This window comes from Nerophis lumbriciformis, linkage group LG19 (assembly GCF_033978685.3).
Source record: "Nerophis lumbriciformis linkage group LG19, RoL_Nlum_v2.1, whole genome shotgun sequence".
NCBI classification, from domain to species: Eukaryota; Metazoa; Chordata; class Actinopteri; order Syngnathiformes; family Syngnathidae; genus Nerophis; species Nerophis lumbriciformis.
The window spans coordinates 32786573-32810401 of NC_084566.2; the positions used below are offsets into that span (position 1 = coordinate 32786573).

General features: G+C 39.7%; 1 protein-coding gene across 21 annotated transcripts in view; it reads right to left on the reverse strand.

The window, feature by feature from the left end:
- epb41l3b (erythrocyte membrane protein band 4.1-like 3b) overlaps positions 1-23829 on the reverse strand; it is a 123117-nt gene that overhangs the window by 42051 nt on the left and 57237 nt on the right. For 17 of the 21 annotated variants that reach the window (XM_061978887.2, XM_061978883.2, XM_061978886.2 and 14 more), the window contains exons 2-11: positions 19989-20164; positions 18679-18819; positions 14604-14708; positions 14485-14527; positions 14335-14410; positions 14025-14243; positions 9983-10070; positions 3985-4029; positions 3476-3628; positions 3291-3388 (exon numbers count right to left, since the gene is read on the reverse strand). In XM_061978887.2, coding sequence (XP_061834871.1) covers positions 3291-3388; positions 3476-3628; positions 3985-4029; positions 9983-10070; positions 14025-14243; positions 14335-14410; positions 14485-14527; positions 14604-14708; positions 18679-18819; positions 19989-20153 — 1133 coding nt within the window. In that variant the 5' untranslated portion in view covers positions 20154-20164. The remainder of the gene's footprint in view (positions 1-3290; positions 3389-3475; positions 3629-3984; positions 4030-9982; positions 10071-14024; positions 14244-14334; positions 14411-14484; positions 14528-14603; positions 14709-18678; positions 18820-19988; positions 20165-23829) is intronic. The other 4 variants (XM_061978901.2, XM_061978899.2, XM_061978882.2 and 1 more) reach the window with 2 other exon arrangements.

The window sequence follows — 23829 nt, forward strand, 5'->3', positions numbered from 1 at the left end:
CTTAAATTGTTGGTTTCTGTAGTTTTATCGAAAATATCTTGAATGTTGAAAATGCGAGCGTAAAAAGGTTTCCTCTTGTTAATTCAACCTAAAGTGTTGGTTGCACTCAAATAAGATGTGAATGCAGCATTGGCCCTTGATTTTTGTTTACTTGCTTGTTTGTATCCATGATTAATTTATACCAAATTCCACTAAAAGAAATAACAGGAACATAGGAAACTTCACCTGCAGTGATCATTATCCAGTATTTATTTCGCAGTCACACTGGTTGATTTTTTTTGCTAATAAGTTAAAGGATAGACTTGTCCAAACTTTTTCCACCAAGGGTCCAATACTGAACTAGAAAAGCATGCCCTGCTCTACCTCCCAATAGTAAAAAAGGCATGACTCCCAAAATGTAATCACTTGTTTTTTATCCCTTTTCTTGTCCCATTCCAAAAAGTTTACCGTATTTTTCGGACTAGAAGTCGCAGTCTTTTTCATAGTTTGACTTATACTCAGTAGCGACTTATGTGTGAAATTATTAACACATTACCGTAAAATATCAAATAATATTATTTAGCTCATTCACGTAAGAGACTAGACGTATAAGATTTCATGGGATTTAGCGATTAGGAGTGACAGATTGTTTGGTAAACGTATAGCATGTTCTATATGTTATAGTTATTTGAATGACTCTTACCATAATATGTTGCATTAACATACCAGGCACGTTCTCAGTTGGTTATTTATGCGTCATATAACGTACACTTATTCAGCCTGTTGTTCACTTTTCTTTATTTATTTTAAATTGCCTTTCAAATGTCTATTATTGGTGTTGGGTTTTATCAAATACATTTCCCCCAAAAATGCGACTTATACTCCAGTGCGACTTATATATGTTTTTTTCCTTCTTTATTATGCATTTTCGGCCAGAGCAATTTATACTCCGAAAAATACGGTAATCAGAATGTGCCCATGAGCTATCGAAAGAGGAATGAAAGTAACAGAGTGAATGAAGCCTTTTGTCAGCCATCCACTCTCTTCGTCTTTGTGGGTAGAGGCGGGGCCGCTAACACGCACTAAAGTACGTTGTTCCTTATCTCATTTCGGACAATTCCAGAAGGTTTTGTAAAAAATCTGCCGATAACTTCTCCAGTTATGTTGCTATAACTAACAGACAGACAAGACAACCCCCAACGATCACATAAAAACCCAAGGCCATTTTGATATTTTTTCATTTAGACTATGACAATATTGTGTCAGCTTTCTCAGGTGACTAAGTCATACTTGCCAACCCTCCCGGATTTTCCGGGAGACTCCCGAAATTCAGCGCCTCTCCCGAAAACCTCCCGGGACAAATTTTCTCCCGAAAATCTCCCGAAATTCATGCGGACCTGAGTGACGTGTCGACAGCCTGTTTTCACGTCCGTAAAGCAGTTCGTCTGCCGTAAACAGCAATGTTGTGACACCCTTAAACAGGACAATACTGCCATCTACTGTACATGCATATGTGACAATAACATCTAGGGCTTTTAGAGAGTGCAGTGCACAACTGCGTACACAACAAGGAGACGAAGCAGAATGCATCATCAGAGAGGGTGTTCAGCATCGTTAGAAAAATAGTGACAGAGAATAGAACAAGGATGGACAATTCAACCCTTAACTCAACAATGAGTAGATGAGTGTTATGTGTGTGTGTATATGCGTAAATAAATGAACACTGAAATTCAAATATTTTTCTTATTTATATATATATATATAATTAAAAAAAATAAAAATAAATATATATATATATATATATATATATATATATATATATATATGTATGTGTGGGAAAAAAAATCACAAGACTATTTCATCTCTACAGGCCTGTTTCATGAGGGGGGGTACCCTCAATCATCAGGAGATTTTAATAGGAGCATTCGCATACCATGGTTTATATAGGGCACAGAGTGGGTGGGTACAGGCTGGCTTAGGGGCGTGGTGATTGGCTCATGTGTTACCTAGGAGGTGTTTCCGTCTATGGCGGCATGCTGTTACAATTTCGCTGCGCTTGTTGAGGGATGACAGGTCTGGACGGTAAATAATAAACAGTTTCTCTTTCAAGCATAGGTTGCATCTTTTATTACCACTATTGTAAGGTGTGCTGAACACACCTCCTAGGTAACACATGAGCCAATCACCACGCCCCTAAGCCAGCCTGTACCCACCCACTCTGTGCCCTATATAAACCATGGTATGCGAATGCTCCCATTAAAATCTCCTGATGATTGAGGGTACCCCCCCTCATGAAACAGGCCTGTAGAGATGAAATAGTCTTGTGATTTTTTTTCCCACACATACATATATTGCGCTCTACTACGGTATCGAGCACTATTTTTTGGATAACCTTATTAAGACATATATATATATATATATACATATATAGCTAGAGTTCACTGAAAGTCAAGTATTTCTTATATACATATATATATATATATACATATATATATATATATATATATATATATATATATATATATATATATATATATATATATATTTATATATGAAATACTTGACTTGGTGAATTCTAGCTGTAAATATACTCCTCCCCTCTTAACCACGCCCCCAACCACGCCCCCCCACCACCATCTCCCGAAATCGGAGGTCTCAAGGTTGGCAAGTATGGACTAAGTGTATAGTTACGTCGCTTGCTTTTTAAAAAAACAATATCTTTGCTGTAGGGCACTGCAGTTTCTACGAGTTTGGTGGTGGCGGGCGCCTTCTTGTACGCCATGGCCTGCTGGGGCAGCGAACTGAGCGAACTGGACAAGCTGGTAAAGAAGACCAGTAACGTGGTGGGAGTGGAGCTAGACTCTCTGGCGGTGGTGTCAGAGAGGAGAAGTCTAGCAAAGCTCCTAGCCATTATGGACAACACCTCCCACCCACTACACTCGGACCTGGCGGAGAGAATGAGCACGTTCAGTGGAAGGCTCAGACTCCCAAAATGCAACACGGAACGACACAGGAGGCCCTTCATACCGACAGCCATCAGACTGTATAATGCATATGTTCCTTCTTGACTGCACTTAAATGTAGAATATATGTATAATATATCTATATTACTCACATGTGAATAAAGCTGTATAGTATTTATTGTCTATTGTGAGCGAACTGTGGTGCTGAATTTCCCCCAGGGATCAATAAAGTACTTTGTATTCTATTCTATTTTAAGATGAAAATTGCTCTGAAAGTAAAACGTTTGTTAAGAAATCAACAAGAAATGAGTGGTTCCCCGGGGATCACAGCTAGTTTTTAGTTCTCACCTGAAGAAGGTGTGGTGTTCCACACAGACCTTCCACAGCCGTTTAGCAGCACGGTGGTTTGGAAGCTTGAAACCGATGGTGCTTTCAAACTGCTCAAACTTGAGAGCCCCCAAATCCCCAAAAAAGCTTCAATTAGCTGCAACACTTTTACAAAATGAACTATAACATTTAAAACTGCGGTTTACCTCTCCAGGGCGTATTTTGATGTAGAAGTTGTTCCTCTTATAGGAAATCTTGAGGATTTTGGGCCAGGCGAACCTGTTGATGCGCAACCTGTCCCTGTAGATGAGGAGACCACTCGCACACACTCCCAGCATGATCTCCACACCCTCTGAGTCCTGAGGAAGGCACACACCAGGTAATGACAAACTAAAGGCCATTGAAAGCATCGACTGTATCAGGGTGAAGCAGGCAGGTGTTGGAGTGGAATCAAGCACATGGTTTTCTTCTACCTATGCAAACCTGGAGGGGCTCCTAAGCAAGAAGTGAAGTCTCGGGGGAATGGCGAATGACATTACACCCGCCGCAAAAACATGACATCAAGTGAAAGCAATCTGCGAGGGGAGAGCCATTTCAAAGCGGGAAATTAAGGAAATGGGATGTCGAAGAGTGTGTTCAGCTACCATGCACATGTTGAAACAGCGCGCACACACACACACACACACTCACACATACGAATTAGGCAGCCTCTTACCTCTCCCTCGGCGCGAGCCAAGCCTTCATAGAGACGCCCTACCAACTTTGGCATTTAGTGAGAGAGGAGACAAAAGAGGGAGGCCGGTCTGATGTGCTGCATTATTTCTTATCATATATCAACAAGATGTCTTATCAGACACTGAGCAACCATCGCTCAGTCTACATCTTGATAGATCTCAAATCTGTCAATGCGTTATCCTCTCTTAGCACTTTTGACAAAGACATTCACATGTACAGTCATCCATTGCCACATCGCGCTTGAAATATTTCAGCTTAATATACAGTATCTCAGATTTTTTAAGGCATGTTTTACATATTTTTTTTAAACTAAGTCTTATTCATGTCTTGTATGTATTACAGTGAAATATTTGTTCTATTTTCTATTGTGTTGTGGCGATCGATAAAAGATAGTCACCAAAAGGACTTACGTTTCCGAGTTAACAGTAACTTCCAAGTCATGGCAATGAAGCCATCGTTTATGTACATATTAAGTGAAAAGATTATAACTCGGTATACAAACCCCCTTTCCATATGAGTTGGGAAATTGTGTTAGATGTAAATATAAACGGAATACAATGATTTGCAAATCATTTTCAACCCATATTCAGTTGAATATGCTACAAAGACAACATATTTGATGTTCAAACTGATAAACATTTTTTTTTTTTGCAAACAATCATTAACTTAAGAATTTGATGCCAGCAACACGTGACAAAGAAGTTGGGAAAGGTGGCAATAAATACTGATAAAGTTGAGGAATGCTCATCAAACACTTATTTGGAACATCCCACAGGTGAACAGGCAAATTGGGAACAGGTGGGTGCCATGATTGGGTATAAAAGTAGATTCCATGAAATGCTCAGTCATTCACAAACAAGGATGGGGCGAGGGTCACCACTTTGTCAACAAATTTGTGAGCAAATTGTTGAACAGTTTAAGAAAAACCTTTCTCAAGCAGCAATTGCAAGGAATTTAGGGATTTCACCATCTACGGTCCGTAATATCATCAAAGGGTTCAGAGAATCTGGAAAAATCACTGCACATAAGCAGCTAAGCCCGTGACCTTTAATCCCTCAGGCTGTATTGCATCAACAAGCGACATCAGTGTGTAAAGGATATCACCACATGGGCTCAGGAACACTTCAGAAACCCACTGTCAGTAACTACAGTTGGTCGCTACATCTGTAAGTGCAAGTTAAAACTCTCCTATGCAAGGCGAAAACCGTTTATCAACAACACCCAGAAACGCCGTCGGCTTTGCTGGGCCTGAGCTCATCTAAGATGGACTGATACAAAGTGGAAAAGTGTTCTGTGGTCTGACGAGTCCACATTTCAAATTGTTTTGGAAACTGTGGACGTCGTGTCCTCCGGACCAAAGAGGAAAAGAACCATCTGGATTGTTATAGGCGCAAAGTTGAAAAGCCAGCATCTGTGATGGTATGGGGGTGTATTAGTGCCCAAGACATGGGTAACTTACACATCTGTGAAGGCGCCATTAATGCTGAAAGGTACATACAGGTTTTGGAGCAACATATGTTGCCATCCAAGCAACGTTACCATGGACGCCCCTGCTTATTTTAGCAAGACAATGCCAAGCCACGTGTTACATCAACGTGGCTTCATAGTAAAAGAGTGCGGGTACTAGACTGGCCTGCCTGTAGTCCAGACCTGTCTCCCATTGAAAATGTGTGGCGCATTATGAAGCCTAAAATACCACAACGGAAACCCCCGGACTGTTGAACAACTTAAGCTGTACATCAAGCAAGAATGGGAAAGAATTCCACCTGAGAAGCTTAAAAAAATGTGTCTCCTCAGTTCCCAAACGTTTACTGAGTGTTGTTAAAAGGAAAGGCCATGTAACACAGTGGTGAACATGCCCTCTCCCAACTACTTTGGCACATGTTGTAGCATTGAAATTCTAAGTTAATTATCATTTTCAAAAATAAAATAAAGTTTATGAGTTTGAACATCAAATATCTTGTCTTTGTAGTGCATTCAATTGAATATGGGTTGAAAAGGATTTGCAAATCATTGTATTCCGTTTATATTTACATCTAACACAATTTCCCAACTCATTTGGAAACAGGGTTTGTACATTTCATTTTCGACTCCTGCCTCACCAATAACCAGTGTTGGGACTGTTAGTTTCGGCGGTAACTAGTAATCTAACGCGTTATTTTTTATATTCAGTAACTCCGTTACCGTTACTACATGATGCGTTACTGCGTTATTTTTTTATGTATTATCGGCTAGAAACAGAAGATCTGAGTGTGTTTTATTGGAGCGCTGCGGTGTCGTCCTTCTGAATCTTCTTGTGTCACAAGCCGGAGGCGCGCTCTGTGTGTGTCTGGGTGTGGGTGTGGGGAGGGGAGGGCATGGAAGGGGAGTGGGGGGGCGTGTCTGTGTCTACTAACAACGGAGCCGCAGTCGAATGTCTTAACATGGAGATATTCTCACTTATTTTATTTTGTCGAGCACAAAGAAAAGAACATTTTAGTTAAATGTAAGTTGTGTCTTGGATCAAAGATCCCGTCTACTGCCCAAAACAACAATTCAAATCTGCCTGGTTAGGCTTTGTGTATGTCACGTGTGCCTTCCTTGGGTGAAGCCAGGTTTACAGCTACGTTGTTATTATGCTGTTTGTTACTTATGTATGTTATGTTGCAGCTATTCAAAATAGTTTTGTCAATTTGTTCTGGCCTGAAATAAATTGGCCCTTTGAAACATATATTTGTCTTTGTGTGTTGTATGTAGACCACATTGCTTAGCAGAGTTCAGTGATACAAATGCATGTCAAGTTGATCAACAGATTGTATTATTCTCCAGTGCAATAACTGTACTGAAATGAAGGCTAAAAGGGCATTGATGGGAGCTTTTAAAAAAAAAAGAAAAGAAAAAAAAGTAAATAGTTACTTTTCACAGTAACGCATTACTTTTTGGTGTAAGTAACTGAGTTAGTAACTGAGTTACTTTTGAAATAAAGTAACAAGTAACTGTAACTAGTTACTGGTTTTCAGTAACTAACCCAACACTGCCAACAACACAGTTCCACATTGTTGAGCCAGTGACAGGATTCGGCTCGCCACTTCATGCCAACGAGGTGCAATGCAAAGTAGAGACAAACTCTTGTTTCACGTGACAGTTTCACATGACATTGTGTGCCTTTGACGTAAACGCAATTCTGAAGACACGGCTAATATCTGTCGATATCTTCGCTGCGACTGTCAAATTGACCAAGTTTTGTCAGAACAAAATAGGCTCATGGTTTCAGTACATCAAAGCCCAGTTGTAAGCCTTGACAAAGGCCAGCAATGACGCTTGGACGATGGTCCTGGTATTGGCAAGAAAACAAGTAAAGGTGACTATTCGGGTGTTATTTTATGTTTAGAGGGCTCTAACAATGTAAAAAAAACTATATAAAAGATCGTTTTTAATGGTTTTAGTGCCACAAATATGAAAATATTTGATTTAAAAAATAATAATCCCAGGGTGCGAAAATGTATTTCCTGCGGTCGGGCCCAGAACCAATTGGCCACGATGAACAAGGACCGATAAACGTAGTCGCTTAGTTAATTTCAAGAATGTGTTTTGCCAATATTCTTGATAAATATCATTTAAAGCTAATAAAAAACCCAAATTCAGTGTCTCATAACATTTTTTGTTCAATATTGTATACTACTAAAACTTCCTGAGCCTTTAATTGGCCTCTTGGTCTTAATTGAACTCATGAAATCAAATAACTTTCACACAATACAGTATTTCAATTTACTGAGAGGCCCGAGTAAGACTGGCTCACAAACAAACAATTCATGACTGCAAATTAGTTCTCATTGTTCACTTAAAAGAGCTTTTCAAAAGGCTCGACAAGTTCTGGAACGTTACAGCTCTCCCGGCAGGCATTGACCCCACTTAGGCCCGTGTGCATTTAGGATTGAATAAGATTCTTGGCCTAGCTCAAGTAGCCACGCACTAACCCCGCCCCTGCAGTTGAGAATAACTTGTCTCGTTTGGGCTACAGACGCCAAATCCTCCACCTCAGCCCTCGCAAGCCAAAGAACAAGTGATGAATTGATGAGTAAGCAGTGCAACAGTGGACACGATGGTGCAAAGTGAAGCATCACACAGGCGACCATGAGGCTGCGAATGTTAATGGGATGAACTTTAAAGGGGAACATTATCACAATTTCAGAAGGGTTAAAACCATTAAAAATCAGTTCCAAGTGGCTTATTATATTTTTCGAAGTTTTTTTCAAAATTTTACCCATCACGCAATATCCCTAAAAAAAAGCTTCAAAGTGCCTGATTTTAACCATCGTTATAAACACCCGTCCATTTTCCTGTGACGTCACATAGTGAATACAAACAAACATGGCGGAAAGAACAGCAAGCTATAGCGACATTAGCTCGGATTCAGACTCGGATTTCAGCGGCTTAAGCGATTCAACAGATTACGCATGTATTGAAACGGATGGTTGTAATGTGGAGGCAGGTTGCAAAAACGAAATTGAAGAAGAAACTGAAGCTATTGAGCCATATCGGTTTGAACCGTATGCAAGCGAAACCGACGAAAACGACACGACAGCCAGCGACACGGGAGAAAACGAGGACAAATTCGGCGATCGCCTTCTAACCAACGATTGGTATGTGTTTGTTTGGCATTAAAGGAAACTAACAACTATGAACTAGGTTTACAGCATATGAAATACATTTGGCAACAACATGCACTTTGAGAGTGCAGACAGCCCAATTTTCATCAATTAATAAATTCTGTAGACATACCCTCATGTCAGCAGACCAGGGAAGCTAGGGTCGATATTCTTCTCTTGATCATCTTCGGTGGCATAAGGGACGGTGTGAGCCAAGACATCCAGGGGGTTTAGCTCGCTCGTCTGCAGGAACAAACTGCCGACATTGCTTGCCGTGCTACCGAGGTCCTTTGTCCCTGAATTGCTCACACACTCCGGCAGATTCAATGGGGGTCTAGCGGCAGATTTCTTTGACTTTATCGTTGGAAATGCATCTGCTTTGAGTGTCGCAGGATATCCACACATTCTTGCCATCTCTGTCGTAGCATAGCTTTCGTCGGTAAAGTGTGCGGAACAAACGTCCAATTTCTTGCCACTTTCGCATCTTTGGGCCACTGGTGCAACTTGAATCCGTCCCTGTTCGTGTTGTTACACCCTCCGACAACACACCGACGAGGCATGATGTCTCCAAGGTACGGAAAACAGTCGAAAAAACGGAAAATAACAGAGCTGATTTGACTCGGTGTTTGAGAAAAAGGCGGATTGCTTCCCGATGTAATAGAAAGGCCTTTAATTCGCCAAAATTCACCCATTTAGAGTTCGGAAATCGGTTAAAAAAATATATGGTCTTTTTTCTGCAACATCAAGGTATATATTGACGCTTACATAGGTCTGGTGATAATGTTCCCCTTTAAGAAAATGCATATAATTAACTTGCACACTCAATAAACATGACATTTTATAACCACTGACTGTTTGAGAGTCTAGCTCCAGGAAATATTAACCAGTCAAGCTGCGACTTCTCATTTTCATCTTTATCACAAAATTAGGTACAGACTGATGTAGAAGCCTTTCAATGGGCTTGTAGGTTATTTTAGAACAAATATAGTATGCTAATATTACCTAAACCAGGGGTTTGTATTGAGCAGCCCGGGGGCCATTTTTGGCCTGCAGGTAATTTTTTATAGGGCGACTGTATATTTTAAAAATAAAATGAATTCATTATTAATTACCTGTATTTTTCGATATTGCACCAATTTCCGTTGTCAACGATAACACTAAGTTAGGTTTGCATGTATTGGCCTACATGATTTTAGCATCAATAATTTAATAAGAATTTATACCACCCCCAATTCAAACAAAACTGTTTATTTTACGTATTCACCTTTTACTGTAATATTTGTGAATGAGCCACCTCCAGTTGTAATATGCAAAGTGACAAAGCAAGCAAACTAAATGCTAACAAATTACCTTAGCATGGTGAAGATCCACACCATACATGGACAGCTTCTTTGCATTCTCCAGGAAATGTATTTCGGCTTCTGCTGGTGTCATCCCCCTGATTGGGCGGCAACAACGTCATCCACACACACAGAGGGGAACATTGAATAAAACCATATTACATGAGGACAGCGGAGAAACAGAATCAATTCCGACAAGGAGCCGACATAATTCAGTTTTGTCGCATAAAAGCCTACGCAGATCAATTCCATTTCTAACAGTTTATTGTATGGATGTTTTCAGCAGAATTTCCACAAAGCAGCCCTGAGTGCATCCATTTTTAGCCACAACGGCCTTTAAGCGAGAGCCTCGCGCTGCTGCAGAATTTACTTTTTTTCCCCTTTGTGGAGACACCCCATCCATCCATTTTCCACCACTTATCCTTTTTGGGGTCGCTCGCGGGGGATGCTGGAGCCTATCTCTAATACAATATACACGTTTTTTTGTTTAATTTTGCCCATCATCCACAATCCTATGGGACAAGGACACGTTTTCCCTTTTCTGTGCATTCTGGATAGTAAAAACCTGCTAGCACAAAGCAGCTAACAATGCAGGTAATGGGGACTCTACTATTTTCCATATAAAGCACTCTAAAGCAGGGGTGTCAAACTCAAATACAGAGTGGGCCAAAATTTTAAACTGAACAAAGCCGCGGGTCAAGGTTGAACAAATTAACCTTTTAATAGGGACCCAAACAAGTTTTGCATTGAATATTGAACAAGCAAGGCTTATATAACTTTATAGTGACATGCAAAATTGAGTTTCAAATAATAATAATAATTAAAAAATATCAATGGCATATCAAATACAATTTAAATAAAAATGGAATGCCTCTTTTCTATTTGCAGCCTTCTGAGGTAAATATCAAAATAAACTTTTTCCACAGGCTAATAATAAATTTGAAAATAAAATAATGAATTAATCAAACATTCAAGCCTTGAAGTAGCAAGAGAAAGTGCATGAATAAAACGTTAATTATTGCTCAGTTTGCTACACTGATTTGCTTTAACACTGAATATGGAACAAGCAACGCTTATATAACTTAATAGTGCAAAATCAACTTTCAAAAAACAAACGAAAAAACATCAATGGTATATTAAATAAAATCTAAATAAAAAATTGAATGCCTCTTTTCTATTTGCAGCCTTCTGAGGTAAATATCAACATTAACTTGGTGGGCGGGGGCGTATATTGTAGCGTCCCGGAAGAGTTAGTGCTGCAAGGGGTTCTGGTTATTTGTTCTGTTTATGTTGTGTTACGGTGCGGATGTTCTCCCGAAATGTGTTTGTCATTCTTGTTTGGTGTGGGTTCACAGTGTGGCGCATATTTGTAACAGTGTTAAAGTTGTTTATACGGCCACCCTCAGTGTGACCTGTATGGCTGTTGATCAAGTATGCCTTGCATTCACTTGTGTGTGTGTGTGTGTACAGCTGCATATATTATGTGACTAGGCCGGCACGCTGTTTGTATGGAGGAAAAGCGGACGTGACCACAGGTTGTAGAGGACGTTGAAGGCAGTGACTTTAAGGCACGCCCCCAATAATGTTGTCCGGGTCGAAATCGGGAAAAATTCAGGAGAATGGTTTCCCCGGGAGATTTTCAGGGGGGGGGGGGCACTAAAATTTGTGAGTTTCCCGGGAAAATCGGGAGGGCTGGCAAGTATGAGTATTAGCGGTGAATGCCGCCACTGTATAATACTGGCGGGCCAGCTCTAATGTTATTTGATATTGCCCCAAGGGCCAAATGTGGCCCGCGGGCCAGAGTTTGACACCCATGCTCTAAAGAAACGTCAATAACAACAACAACTGCATATTAACCAAAGTATTGCGACTTTTATTGTAGGTCCCAACACAGAAAAACTACTTTTCTGGTGTCGATACAGAGCGCCTTGCCCACAGCGCCTCAAGCTACTTTTGAGAGCCGAGCGCTAATGCTATTGATTGATTGATTGAGACTTTTATTAGTAGATTGCACAGTACAGTACATATTCCGTACAATTGACCACTAAATGGTAACACCCCAATAAGTTTTTCAACTTGTTTAAGTCGGGGTCCACGTTAATCAATTCATGGTATAAATATATACTATCAGCATAATACAGTCATCACACAAGTTAATCATCAGAGTGTATACATTTAATTATTTACATTATTTACAATCCGGGGGGTGGGATGTGGAGGGGGGGGGGAGGGGGGGGGGGTGGTTAGGTTTGGTTGATATCAGCACTTCAGTCATCAACAATTATATCATCTGAGAAATGGACATTGAAACAGTGTAGGTCTCACTTCGTAGGATATGTACAGCGAGCAGTGAACATATTTGATTATTTACAATCCGGAAAGGTAGGATGTGGAAGGGAGGGTGTTAGTGTAGGGTTGTAGTTGCCTGTAGGTATTCTTTTAGTGCGGTTTTGAAGGAGGGTAGAGATGACCTTTCTTTTACACCTGTTGGGAGTGCATTCCATATTGATGTGGCATAGAAGGAGAATGAGTTAAGACCTTTGTTAGATCGGAATCTGGTTTTAACATGGTTTGTGGAGCTCCCCCTGGTGTTGTGGTTATGGCGGTCATTTACGTTATGGAAGTAGTTTGACATGTACTTCGGTATCAGGGAGGTATAGTGAATTGTATAGACTAGCTACTGGAGTTGCTGCTGTATCGCCTATGAGCTTGAAAAAGTTTGAACTTAGAAATTCTACATGTTACCAGCTAAAAATCTGGACTGCATGACGCAGTGTGGATAGTGGCTCCCAACTTAGTACCAACTACATCGTTGGGAAGACATGGCAAGATGCTCTTTGGCTCTCAGCGGTATAGCTCGGTTGGTAGCGTGGCCGTGCCAGCAACTTGAGGGTTCCCGGTTCAATCCCAGCTTCCGCCATCCTAGTCACTGCCGTTGTGTCCTTGGGCAAGACACTTTACCCACCTGCTCCCAGTGCCACCCACACTGGTTTAAATGTAACTTAGATATTGGGTTTCACTATGTAAAGCGCTTTGAGTCACTAGAGAAAAAGCGCTATATAAATATAATTCACTTCCCACACTTCACATTTTATATCTGAAGAGTGAGGATTATGCTGAATTTACCAGCTAAACAGGGAGCACAAGTCTTATGTTAAAAGATACAACCGTACCATCAGTTAGCATCCTAGTAAGACATTATAAGAGACTGTTTTGTTTTGTTTTTATTTTGTTAATGAAAACTATAGCACTTACACCAGTGCTACATGATGGGTTATTGTTTCACTATAGCAGGATCTGCCTCGCACCCAGCTTCTAAATTTTGTAGCTCATCCTCTGTATATTCAAGTTTAAAAAAATAAAGATTTTGTCCTCAAGTAGTCGTCGTTGGCTCACATGAAGTGCGCCATGATTAGTGGTAGCAATGGTGGCAGCAAAATGGTGCCGTTGTTGACGGAAGTTAAAGTTAAAGTTAAAGTATCAATGATTGTCACACACACACACTAGGTGTGGCGAAATTATTCTCTGCATTTAACCCATCACCCTTGATCACCCCCTGGGAGGTGAGGGGAGCAGTGGGCAGCAGCGGTGGCCGCGCCCGGGAATCATTTTTTGGTGATTTAACCCCCAATTCCAACTCTTGATACTGAGTGCCAAGCAGGGAGGTAATGGGTCCCATTTTTATAGTCTTTGGTATGACTCGGCCGGGGTTTGAACCCACAACCTACCGATCTCAGGGCGGACACTCTAACCACTAGGCCACTGAGTAGGTAACATTAGGAAAGAAGTTACGGTAATGCTTAAAATGACCAAAATACTGTCAGTATTATGTTATCATACCATTAGGTTACAGCATGTATATCAAATGTTGTTGTATGTTTTTAGAGGTTTTTTTATGCGGAATACGTGAATCCCCAATACGTGCATGGTTAGCCACCTTGTGCTACCAGTTTATTACTATTTAGAAAGCACATTTGTGGATGATTGGTAAAATTCTCAAAAAAAAGTGCAGGATTCCTTTGACAACAAAATTAAGACTAAATGAGACTAACTTGTAAGTCTTGTGGAGCTCCATAACCTTCTCCTCCAGCTCTTTGGTCTGGTTGGGTGCGAAGCGCAGCTCGCTGATATAATCACTGCCCAGCTCCTCTGGGTCGTAGTCGCCCAGTTCCGACTGCACCGTGTACGAGCCCAGGACGGTGTGCGTGGCGAAGGAACAGGGCAGACGGCCCGAAACCACGTCATCTCTCAACTGCAGGCACAAGTAGTACCTAAAAGAGTCAAGGTAGACAATTTCTGAAATCTGCTTTATCATTTGTTTTCCTATTAAAAAAACAACAAAACGAAATAAAGCTAGCTCACCTGGTGATATCCTCGGTCAACTGGGACGGGTCCGGAGGGTAAAACTTCACATTGAAGGCAAAATTCCAGGGCAATGCTGAGAAGCATATGAAATATTTTATTCAAATTCTAATTATCATAGTATTACACAAATTATTAAAATATACTTACTTCTTATCTGCCTTTTTAAGTCCTTGGAAGGGTCAAGCCAATTCTACCAAAGACAATAAGCCATCATATTTAATTCTGTACATATATCCACTTTAATGGTTAATGTACTCTCAATATACCTTCTGATTCTCTAAATCTCTATAAGTGATGCCAAAGTAGTCCTTCTCCAGCAGATTGAGGTGATCACACACTTTGTCAAAGAGAACTTGGCCCTTGACCCGTTTCTGTGAGACGAAAGTATGACCAACATAAAGTTGACTGAGAGGTGCTCCATATTTAAGACAAGATCAATCAGCACAGATAAACCGTTCCTGACGCTTAAAACAGTAGCAGGGGTTGTTGTTGTTGTGATTCTACAATGCCAAATGAAAACGAATAGTGTCAGAGCCACATTTAGCACATACTGTATACCTCTTATAAGAACTGCGTGATTGCGTAAGAGCCACGAGGAGCCAAACCTGCCAGGAAGTCTCTGAGGGTATTAGCAGTCTTGTCAGACTAGCGCTGTTTTGCTGTGACAGCTGTGCTCGACACTTTAACCCTGACTGCGCTGCTGGCTTGAGCTTTCGCATTGACACAAAGGCTTTTCAAATGCAACACAAGCTTTTGTGAGATATTTGTAGAGGAGAAAATAGTAAGTACATATGCTGAACTGGGTTAGACTAAAGTTTTGTGTCATATGTGACTAAAAGAACACAAATGGAGTATTAATCAAGACTTATCAGTAGATATGATGTGGACATCTGTCCAGTATTGACATCCTGTCAAAAAAGATTTAGCAGCTTTGATTCAGGACCTCAATCACATTGTCAGGCAACTAGTCAGTAGTAAAAATGTATTATTTAAAAGCTGTTTACTGTGATTCTATTACTGTCATACTATTACTCATTTATTTAAAGCAGGGGTGCTCATTACGTCGATCGCGATCTACGGGTCGATCTCGGAGGGTGTGTCAGTCGATCACCAGCCAGGCATTAAAAAAATAGTCCTAAAAATGAGCGATCATAAATCTTCACAATGACGTCACTTTCGTCACTTGATTGACATTCACGGCACCCGAGGGTCTTCTGAGATGACGCTGGCTGCTGCCAGCTCATTAAAATTACCGACTGGAAGGCAAGAAACACTTTATTTCAACAGACTCTGGCGCCGTACCTGTCGTCAAAACTCCAAAGACCGACTGCACAGTTGCACAATAAAAGCTCTGCTTCATCCTGCCTGCGCTACCAAAATAAGAGTCTCAGAAAGCTGGCGTGCACAAGCTAGCAAGCTACGGAGTTTGCCGACAATGTATTTCTTGTAAAGTGTATACAAAGGAGTACGGAAGCTGGACAAATAAGATGCCAAAAACCAACCACTTTCATGTGGTATTGGACAGAAAGGAGGACTTTTTTCTCCTCCATTCGAAAATGCGGACGTTATCATCACCACTGTCTGATTCCAATCAATGCAAGTCATCAGAATCAGGTAATACACCAACTTATATTCTTGTCTTCATGAAAGAAAGGAATCTATATGTGTTAAACATGCTTGTATTATCTTTAAACACCTTTAACTTGTTAACAATATTAACTATATGTGTTAAACATGCTTGTATTATCTTTAACCACCTTTAAGTTGTTAACAATATTAACTATATGTGTTAAACATGCTTGTATTATCTTTAAACACCTTTAACTTGTTAACAATATTAACTATATGTGTTAAACATGCTTGCATTATCTTTAAACACCTTTAACTTGTTAACAATATTAACTATATGTATTAAACATACTTGTATTATCATTAAACACCTTTAATGTATTAACAATATTAACTATATGTGTTAAACATGCTTGCATTATCATTAAACACCTTTAACTTGTTAACAAAAACATATATTTCATAAATAAGTAAATATAAATTATATATATGAATGAGGTAGATCCCCACGACTTGATCAATGGAAAAGTAGCTCGCCTGCAGAAAAGTGTGAGCACCCCTGATTTAAAGTGACTATACTATTCAGTTTGTTTGGATTTTCTCTCAAAGTTAGCACAGAAGATTTGCTGTTAAAACTATATTACAAGACAAACTGATTTAAAAAGGAACTCTGTTTTTTTGTAATTGTACCTATCATTCACAATCCTTATGAGAGACAAGAACACAGGTCTTTTTTTCTTTTTTTTTGGATTCTTTAAGATAAAAAAAAATATTGACATTTTAAGCATTACCATTTTCCTGGGTGCAAGGATTTCAGTGCAAATAGCAACGTATTACTACTTCCGGCAACAAACGTGTTCTAATCATGGCAGACTTTGTAATAGACGACGACAAAGACAACTATTTTCGGACAAATGAGGATTCACAACCTTATCTTTTTGAACCTGAATATATGGAGGATGAACTGCCAGTAACAGAAGCTGAAAAAGCCTGAAAAGAGGGTAAAACGTTGGAGCAGATGGAAGCTGAGAGAGTCAGGATCGGCATGACTTGGTGTCAGCTATGCTGACAGAAATGGGGGACTTCTGCTATATTGAGTGGTACATAATGTAGGCCTAGGCGATATAACGATTTTATTGATGATATATATTCAAGTTTTTTTTTGTTGCAGACTATTTAAAAAATTTAAAAATAGATATTTTTCTTCTCTTGCTCCGACATACTTTTTGCCCCTCCGGAGCTTCTGTAGCTTGCCCCGTCCACTTATTTCATTAGTGGCTCACAAAGCAAAACATGGCTAATGCTAACGCTAACGAGAGCGAGACGTTTGTTTCCAAGAAAAGAAGTGTTGTCAGTACTTTGGTTTTGCGGCAACACCGTAGAACAAGTAAATGCACGGTGCAAAGATTGTTTCAAAAAGGCATCCGCACAACTACCGTATTTTTCTGACTATAAGTCGCAGTTTTTTTCATAGTTTGGAGCGACTTATGTGTGAAATTATTAACACATTACTGTAAAATATCAAATAATATTATTTATCCCATTCACGTAAGACACTAGACGTATAAGATTTCATGGGATTTAGCGATTAGGAGTGACAGATTGTTTGGTAAATGTATAGCATGTTCTATATTTATATAAGGCATAAATAACCAACTGAGAACGTGCCTGGTATGTTAACGCAACATATCATGGTAAGAGTCATTCAAATAACTATAACATATAGAACATGCTATACGTTTACCAAACAATCTGTCACTCCTAATCACTAAATCCCATGAAATCTTATACCTCTAGTCTCTTACGTGAATGAGCTAAATAATATTATTTGATATTTTACGGTAATGTGTTAATAATTTTTACACATAAGTCGCTCCTGAGTATAAGTCGCACCCCCGGCCAAACTATGAAAAAAACTGCGACTTATAGTCCGAAAAATTTGGTAGATGGAAGTATTGTTGGCAGTTTTTGGATGAATTTTTATAATAATTTAGAGGCAGAATGGATTGCTCCTGTTAGTAGCATTGCTAGCCACCGAGAATGAGCCGATTATTACATTAGAATGCAAAAAACCCCTAAAATCTAAACATTGGCATTCTTGTCCCTCATAGGGATTGTGAACAATATGCCAAATTCCCCAACCGTGCAGTTCCCCTTTAAAGTTATTCAACAAAATATGCAGTTTGTTGGCAATTGGCGGGTGAGGTTGGATTTTTCCAGTGAGCCACAATGCGGCAATTACATCATATTCCCATATGAAAAACTCTCAGAAATCTTTTAAAGTGGAAGGTGCCCAGAACAACAGGGGCGTGGTCTCCACCCAGATACTGCTTAGAGGTGCAATTTCTTGATCATTAAGGGTGATGATCTTGATGATGATTACCCACCATTTATTCATCTTCTAAGAACTGTTCAGCTTCTGATGACGGGCTGCAAGACAGTTTTGATATTTGGACCTATAGAACAAGTCCTTATTGGCTAACTATGGGGCTGTGTCGTCCAACAACAAAAACTCATTCCCTCGTCAGAGCGCTTTCTGTCAGATAAAACCAGCAAAACACTCCGCTAATCCTTGTAGGACAGCCCTGGTGGGGAGGAATCTGCTCAAAGGAGATTTGACGAGGGAGGTCTAAAGCTCTCTCGGGGAACCATCTTTCGTTTGAAGGGAGCAATATAAATACATAGATTGTATCATAAAAACTGAATTAACCAGCAACACATTTGACGTCCACAGCCCGTCAGAAACCAAAAACTCGAACCATAGAGTCTTACCTCCACATTGAGGGTGTAGTCAGAACCGTCCAGCAGTGTCACTTTGCATTGCATGATTTTAACCTTCTTGGCTCCTTTTAAAGGAGACCTGGACAGACGACTGGTGGACGACTGGTGGGACAATTGGTCTTCCTGCTGCTCCTGAGATTAAAAAAATGTGCATGAATAGACAAATGTACGAATGCATAGGAGGCACCGTTCTTTACCCCCTGACATGTTGCACTTCCCCAAGTATCAGACGCTTCGTGTATATGTCTTAAACAAAACCACCAGTTCTGTCACATGTCTGCAAGCTAAAAATAGAGACAAGGACACAGCGCCTGCTTCTCAAAATGCATTTCTGTCCTTTCTTGGATTGCTGATAACAGACTGTTTCAATTAAAACATCTGCATTATACAAAGAACGGTCAAAATGTCCAAATGGAAAATCAACATATTTCTTTAAGGACATCATGGAATATGAGCCAGTGATGATTCAGATTGTATTTATTGGAGTAGTAAATACACGAAACAGCCTTCTGCGGTTCATTTTTCAAAGTCATGACAAAAGCCATGGAGCTGGGGTAAGTGGGATAGAGTGTTCGAACATATGGTATGTTCCACTTTTTCCCGCACGTCTACATTTTGCTACTGGCCCTCTAAATTGGGAGAGTGACAAAAAAGATACAATGTAGTAATCCCTGTTGTGCTCAATTCTCAGCCAGGAGTGAGAGCTCTTTGCCTAAAATATGACAAAAACAGACAGCTGGGAGTTGCTCCTTACCCCGAGTTTCTTGTATTTTGTTCTAGCAGCATTTGGAAGGAATCTTTTTTTTGACTTGTATGGATATGAAAACAACATTTAAAGTGCTTCAAAGCTGCTGCCCTGGGTGAGCATAAAACCCAGATGCTCGACATCTATTTGTCTGGGGGGAGTTGTTGTGTTGGGGGATCTTGACAACCAAGGTATGCGCTCAAGTTAGATTGCAGCCTCAATTGTTACCTTAGCAGGCAGAGAAGTCAGAATTGTATGCATACATTTGCTGCTTTTCACAAGACTGATACTAAGCATTATAGTGTCAAAGCTGCTTCATTAACCAGTGAAAAGTGAACACATCCCTAACTTTGTCATGTGTGCACGCTGCAAGGCTGGAATTACCAGCGAGGAGGACGACTTTTCACACTTAAACACAATTCACTCAGTGTTTTTCACTCAATGTTTAACTCTTGAATAAAATCATGATGTGCAGATCTGTAGAGCCATATTGCATTTAGAACTTAAGTAGGTGATTGCAATTGAAAACCACATTCAACTAAAAGAAGAGGCTGACCTGTTCTTTCCTGGCCGGAGTGCTGTGTCCCACGGCGGGAGGAAGCTGCTCTGGCGGGTTCTGAGACAAGGCGAGTTCAGCTGCTTTCGGGTTCTCCTTCTGAGTCTCTGTGCTCTCCTGCTGCTGCTGCTTGGCCTCCGAGTCTGCGCCTGATTCGGTTGTCATGGTAAATTACGCTGGAGCGGAAGAAGACGAGGGTAAAAAGGGGAAACTGGATGAGGCAGCTGACCACTTAAGAATTGTGCTGCACTCACTCTGTTAGCTTGAGAGTCTTTGGTTTGACACACAGGGATTTCCAAACAAAGCTGGACATTTTTACTCTTCTGCATTGACTACAGGTGATTATTAGGGAGTCAGGGTGCAACGGTACGCCACAATCCCGGTTCAGTATGTGCCTCGGTTGTAAGGCCACGGTTCGATTAATTTTGGGAAATGCAAAACAATAAACTGCAAAGCTTTTGTGTCAACTGCTTTAATTAATTATGCTATTAATTTTTATTTTACCTATGAATGTTTTCAGAATGTCAGATACTTGTGCCAAAGCGTTAAGGTGGACCTATGATGATGTCAATCTACTTTTAAATCACTTCCTAGTGGTCTAGATCTGTGTTTCTTAACCACAGGTTGCTGGGGCCAAGAGCACTCCTTAGAGCAGTGGTTCTCAACCTTTTTTCAGTGATGTACCCCCTGTGAACATTTTTTTAATTCAAGTACCCCCTAATCAGAGCAAAGCATTTTTGGTTGAAAAAAGGAGATAAAGAAGTAAAATACAGCACTATGTCATCAGTTTCTGATTTATAAAATTGTATAACAGTGCAAGATATTGCTCATTTGTAGTGGTCTTTTTTGAACTATTTGGAAAAAAAGATATAAAAATAACTAAAAACTTGTTGAAAAATAAACAAGTGATTCAATTATAAATAAAGATTTCTACACATAGAAGTAATCATCAACTTAAAGTGCCCTCTTTGGGGATTGCAATAGAGATCCATCTGGATTCATAAACTTAATTCTAAACATTTCTTCACAAAAAATAAATCTTTAACATCAATATTTATGGAACATATCCACAAAAAATCTAGCTGTCAACACTGAATATTGCATTGTTGCATTTCTTTTCACAGTTCTTTTTGACAGACATTTTTTTTAAATCTCACGTACCCCTTGGCATACCTTCAAGTACCCCCAGGGGTACGCGTACCCCCATTTGAGAACCACTGGGCCACCGAAAAATATCAAATTCTTAGCTGTAGTTCGTATGGGTCACAGCGGAACTCAGTAGTAATACACTTTTTCACGACTTGTGGCGGTAATGACAATCTCAAACAAACAGAGGAGGTCTGGAGACAAAGTCAGAAAGAATGGTAAATGGTAAATGGGTTATACTTGTATAGCGCATTTCTACTTTCAAGGTACTCAAAGCGCTTTGACCCTATTTCCACATTCACCCATTCACACACACATTCACACACTGATGGCAGGAGCTGCCATGCAAGACCCCAACCCATCAGGAGCGAGGGTGAAGTGTCTTGCTCAAGGACGTGACGAGGTTGGTAGAAGGTGGGGATTGAACCAGGAACCCTCAGGTTGCTGGCACGGGCACTCTCCCAACCGCGCCACGCCGTCCCCCGTTTCTTAAGCGCAAAAATGATGGCTTAAGTGATGAAGCTGTACTTTAATTTTTGACAATTTATTTAAGAAACACATTTACTATTAATTGAGTTTATTTATTTTAGTACAACAAAACTGTAGGTAAATTGTTTTGTCAGTTATTTATGAGTCCCTTCTTATGCAGTATATTTGGTTAGTTCTTATTTTTCTAATCAGCCTGACCTGCCTAAGGTTTATGTGTTAAATAAATAATCTTTATGATTAACACATTGTTTCACATCATTTGCCATTATTTTTAAACTGTAAGTATGTTAGATATAAATATTGAAAATGTTTAAAATCAGGAGTAAGATTACTAATTCAGTGTTAATATTTGAGTGAGCCCCAGGTCCCTTGGTAGTGGAAAAGTTGGGCCCCGAGGCCAAAGAGTTTAAGAACCTCGAGTCTAGATAATATGTGTTGGATAGGATATGGTGTACATTTGTAATCTGTCTGCAAGATGTTTGTTTTTTTGAGGTGTTCCCAGATTGTAAATGAAACCGCGCCCCACATTCTCCAAAAGTATCATCATTTATCTTTTGATTTATCTCTTCCCCCGCTCTGCCTTGGAAGTCATATCGCTGTGTGCTGCTTTGCTGTTTACAACAATTGCGCAGTGTCAGCATGTTGAGCAATGGCCCCAAGAAAATGTTTGTTCATCTGTGATGGGAAATTAGCTGACCTAAAGAAGCAAAACGGGGTGGGGATCGGCAGCGCTGGGCAGCCCTCCCAGCCCTCCCAAGGAAGTCCTCGGGAGTGTGACAAGCGTGGGTTTGGTGGGAGGCGTAATTAGGTGGAGTTAGATTGTTTTTGTAGGATGTAGAAAATTCAAGGAAGCGATGCAGATCTAGCTTTGTGTGCTTAATTGGGTGTAGCTGCTTTTTTATAGGAGTCCAAAAATCTAATAAAACCGAAAATAAGTATGGGAGGGAAATCTCCAATAAATAACGTGAAAAATATAAATTACATTACCGTATTTTTCGGAGTATTAGTCGCAGTTTTTTTTCATAGTTTGCGACTTATACTCAGGAGCGACTTATGTGTGAAATTTAAGGCTGCAGCTAACGATTATTTTTCTATCGATTAATCTATAGATTATTTTTTCGATTAATCGGTTAATCTATAGATTATTTTTTCGATTAATCTATAGATTATTTTTCCTTTTACCGATTATTTTTTTTATTTAAAATGAAGATGAAAAAATAAATGTTGGCCAGTTTTTTCAAAAGGCATGACTTTTATATACAAAAAAAAAAGTATGGCCACTCAGTCAACATTGACAACAACATGACAAAATATTCTGTAACAATGTAAACATTTAAAACTTTTAACATTTAACAAAATTAAAATTAGCTTATTTGCTTTTTAATGTGCAAATATAAAAGTAAACATCCAGTGCAAATCTTAATATTCTGCAATAGTATAAGCATTTCTAAAGTAAAAGTATTGCTTATTTTGCTTTAAAATGTGCAAAAATAAAGATAAACATCCAATACAAAAAAGTGCAAAACGAAATATTCTGTAACAGTGTAAACATTTCAACAAAAGTAAAAGTATTGCTTATTTTGCTTAATAACACAACAATGATAGTATGATTAAAGTGAAAGTTAATTGTTGGTTTGTACATAGTATATGTAACTGTTAATGTTGTAAAAGGTATTTGCACAACTAATTAACGTTAGCGTTAAAGAGGAGCGCGTCTTTGTAAACACTGAACAGGCACGCCAAACGCGCCTCTCAGAGCGAAACAGTGTTTTAGTTTATGAATTTACAACGCTGATACAAATGACACATTCATGATTTTGTGTAATGATGACAACGTATACTCACGCGGACGATTGACTAGTTGATGGTGATGGCAAGAACGCTGTCGGGTGTTTTCTTTTCAAATGTTCCTTCATAGCCGTTGTGCTGCTATGATAGGCCATTTCCGCTCGACACAGTGTGCATACAACAACTGTCAAGTGTTTTGCTTTTTTCGCTGTGCTTATCCCACACTTGAAGGGATGTACCAATGCTGAATGTGGCTTCTGGATTTCACTCAAAAGACCAGACCGTAGTTACTTTTTCCTTTTATTTTCCTTTAGTTTGCAACAGTTTTTCCAACCAAGAAACAGCTTCTTTTTTCTTCTTTAGTCTTTTTAGCAGTCTTTAGCAGTGTTAATAGACTTTAGTTTCTTTAGCTGTCATT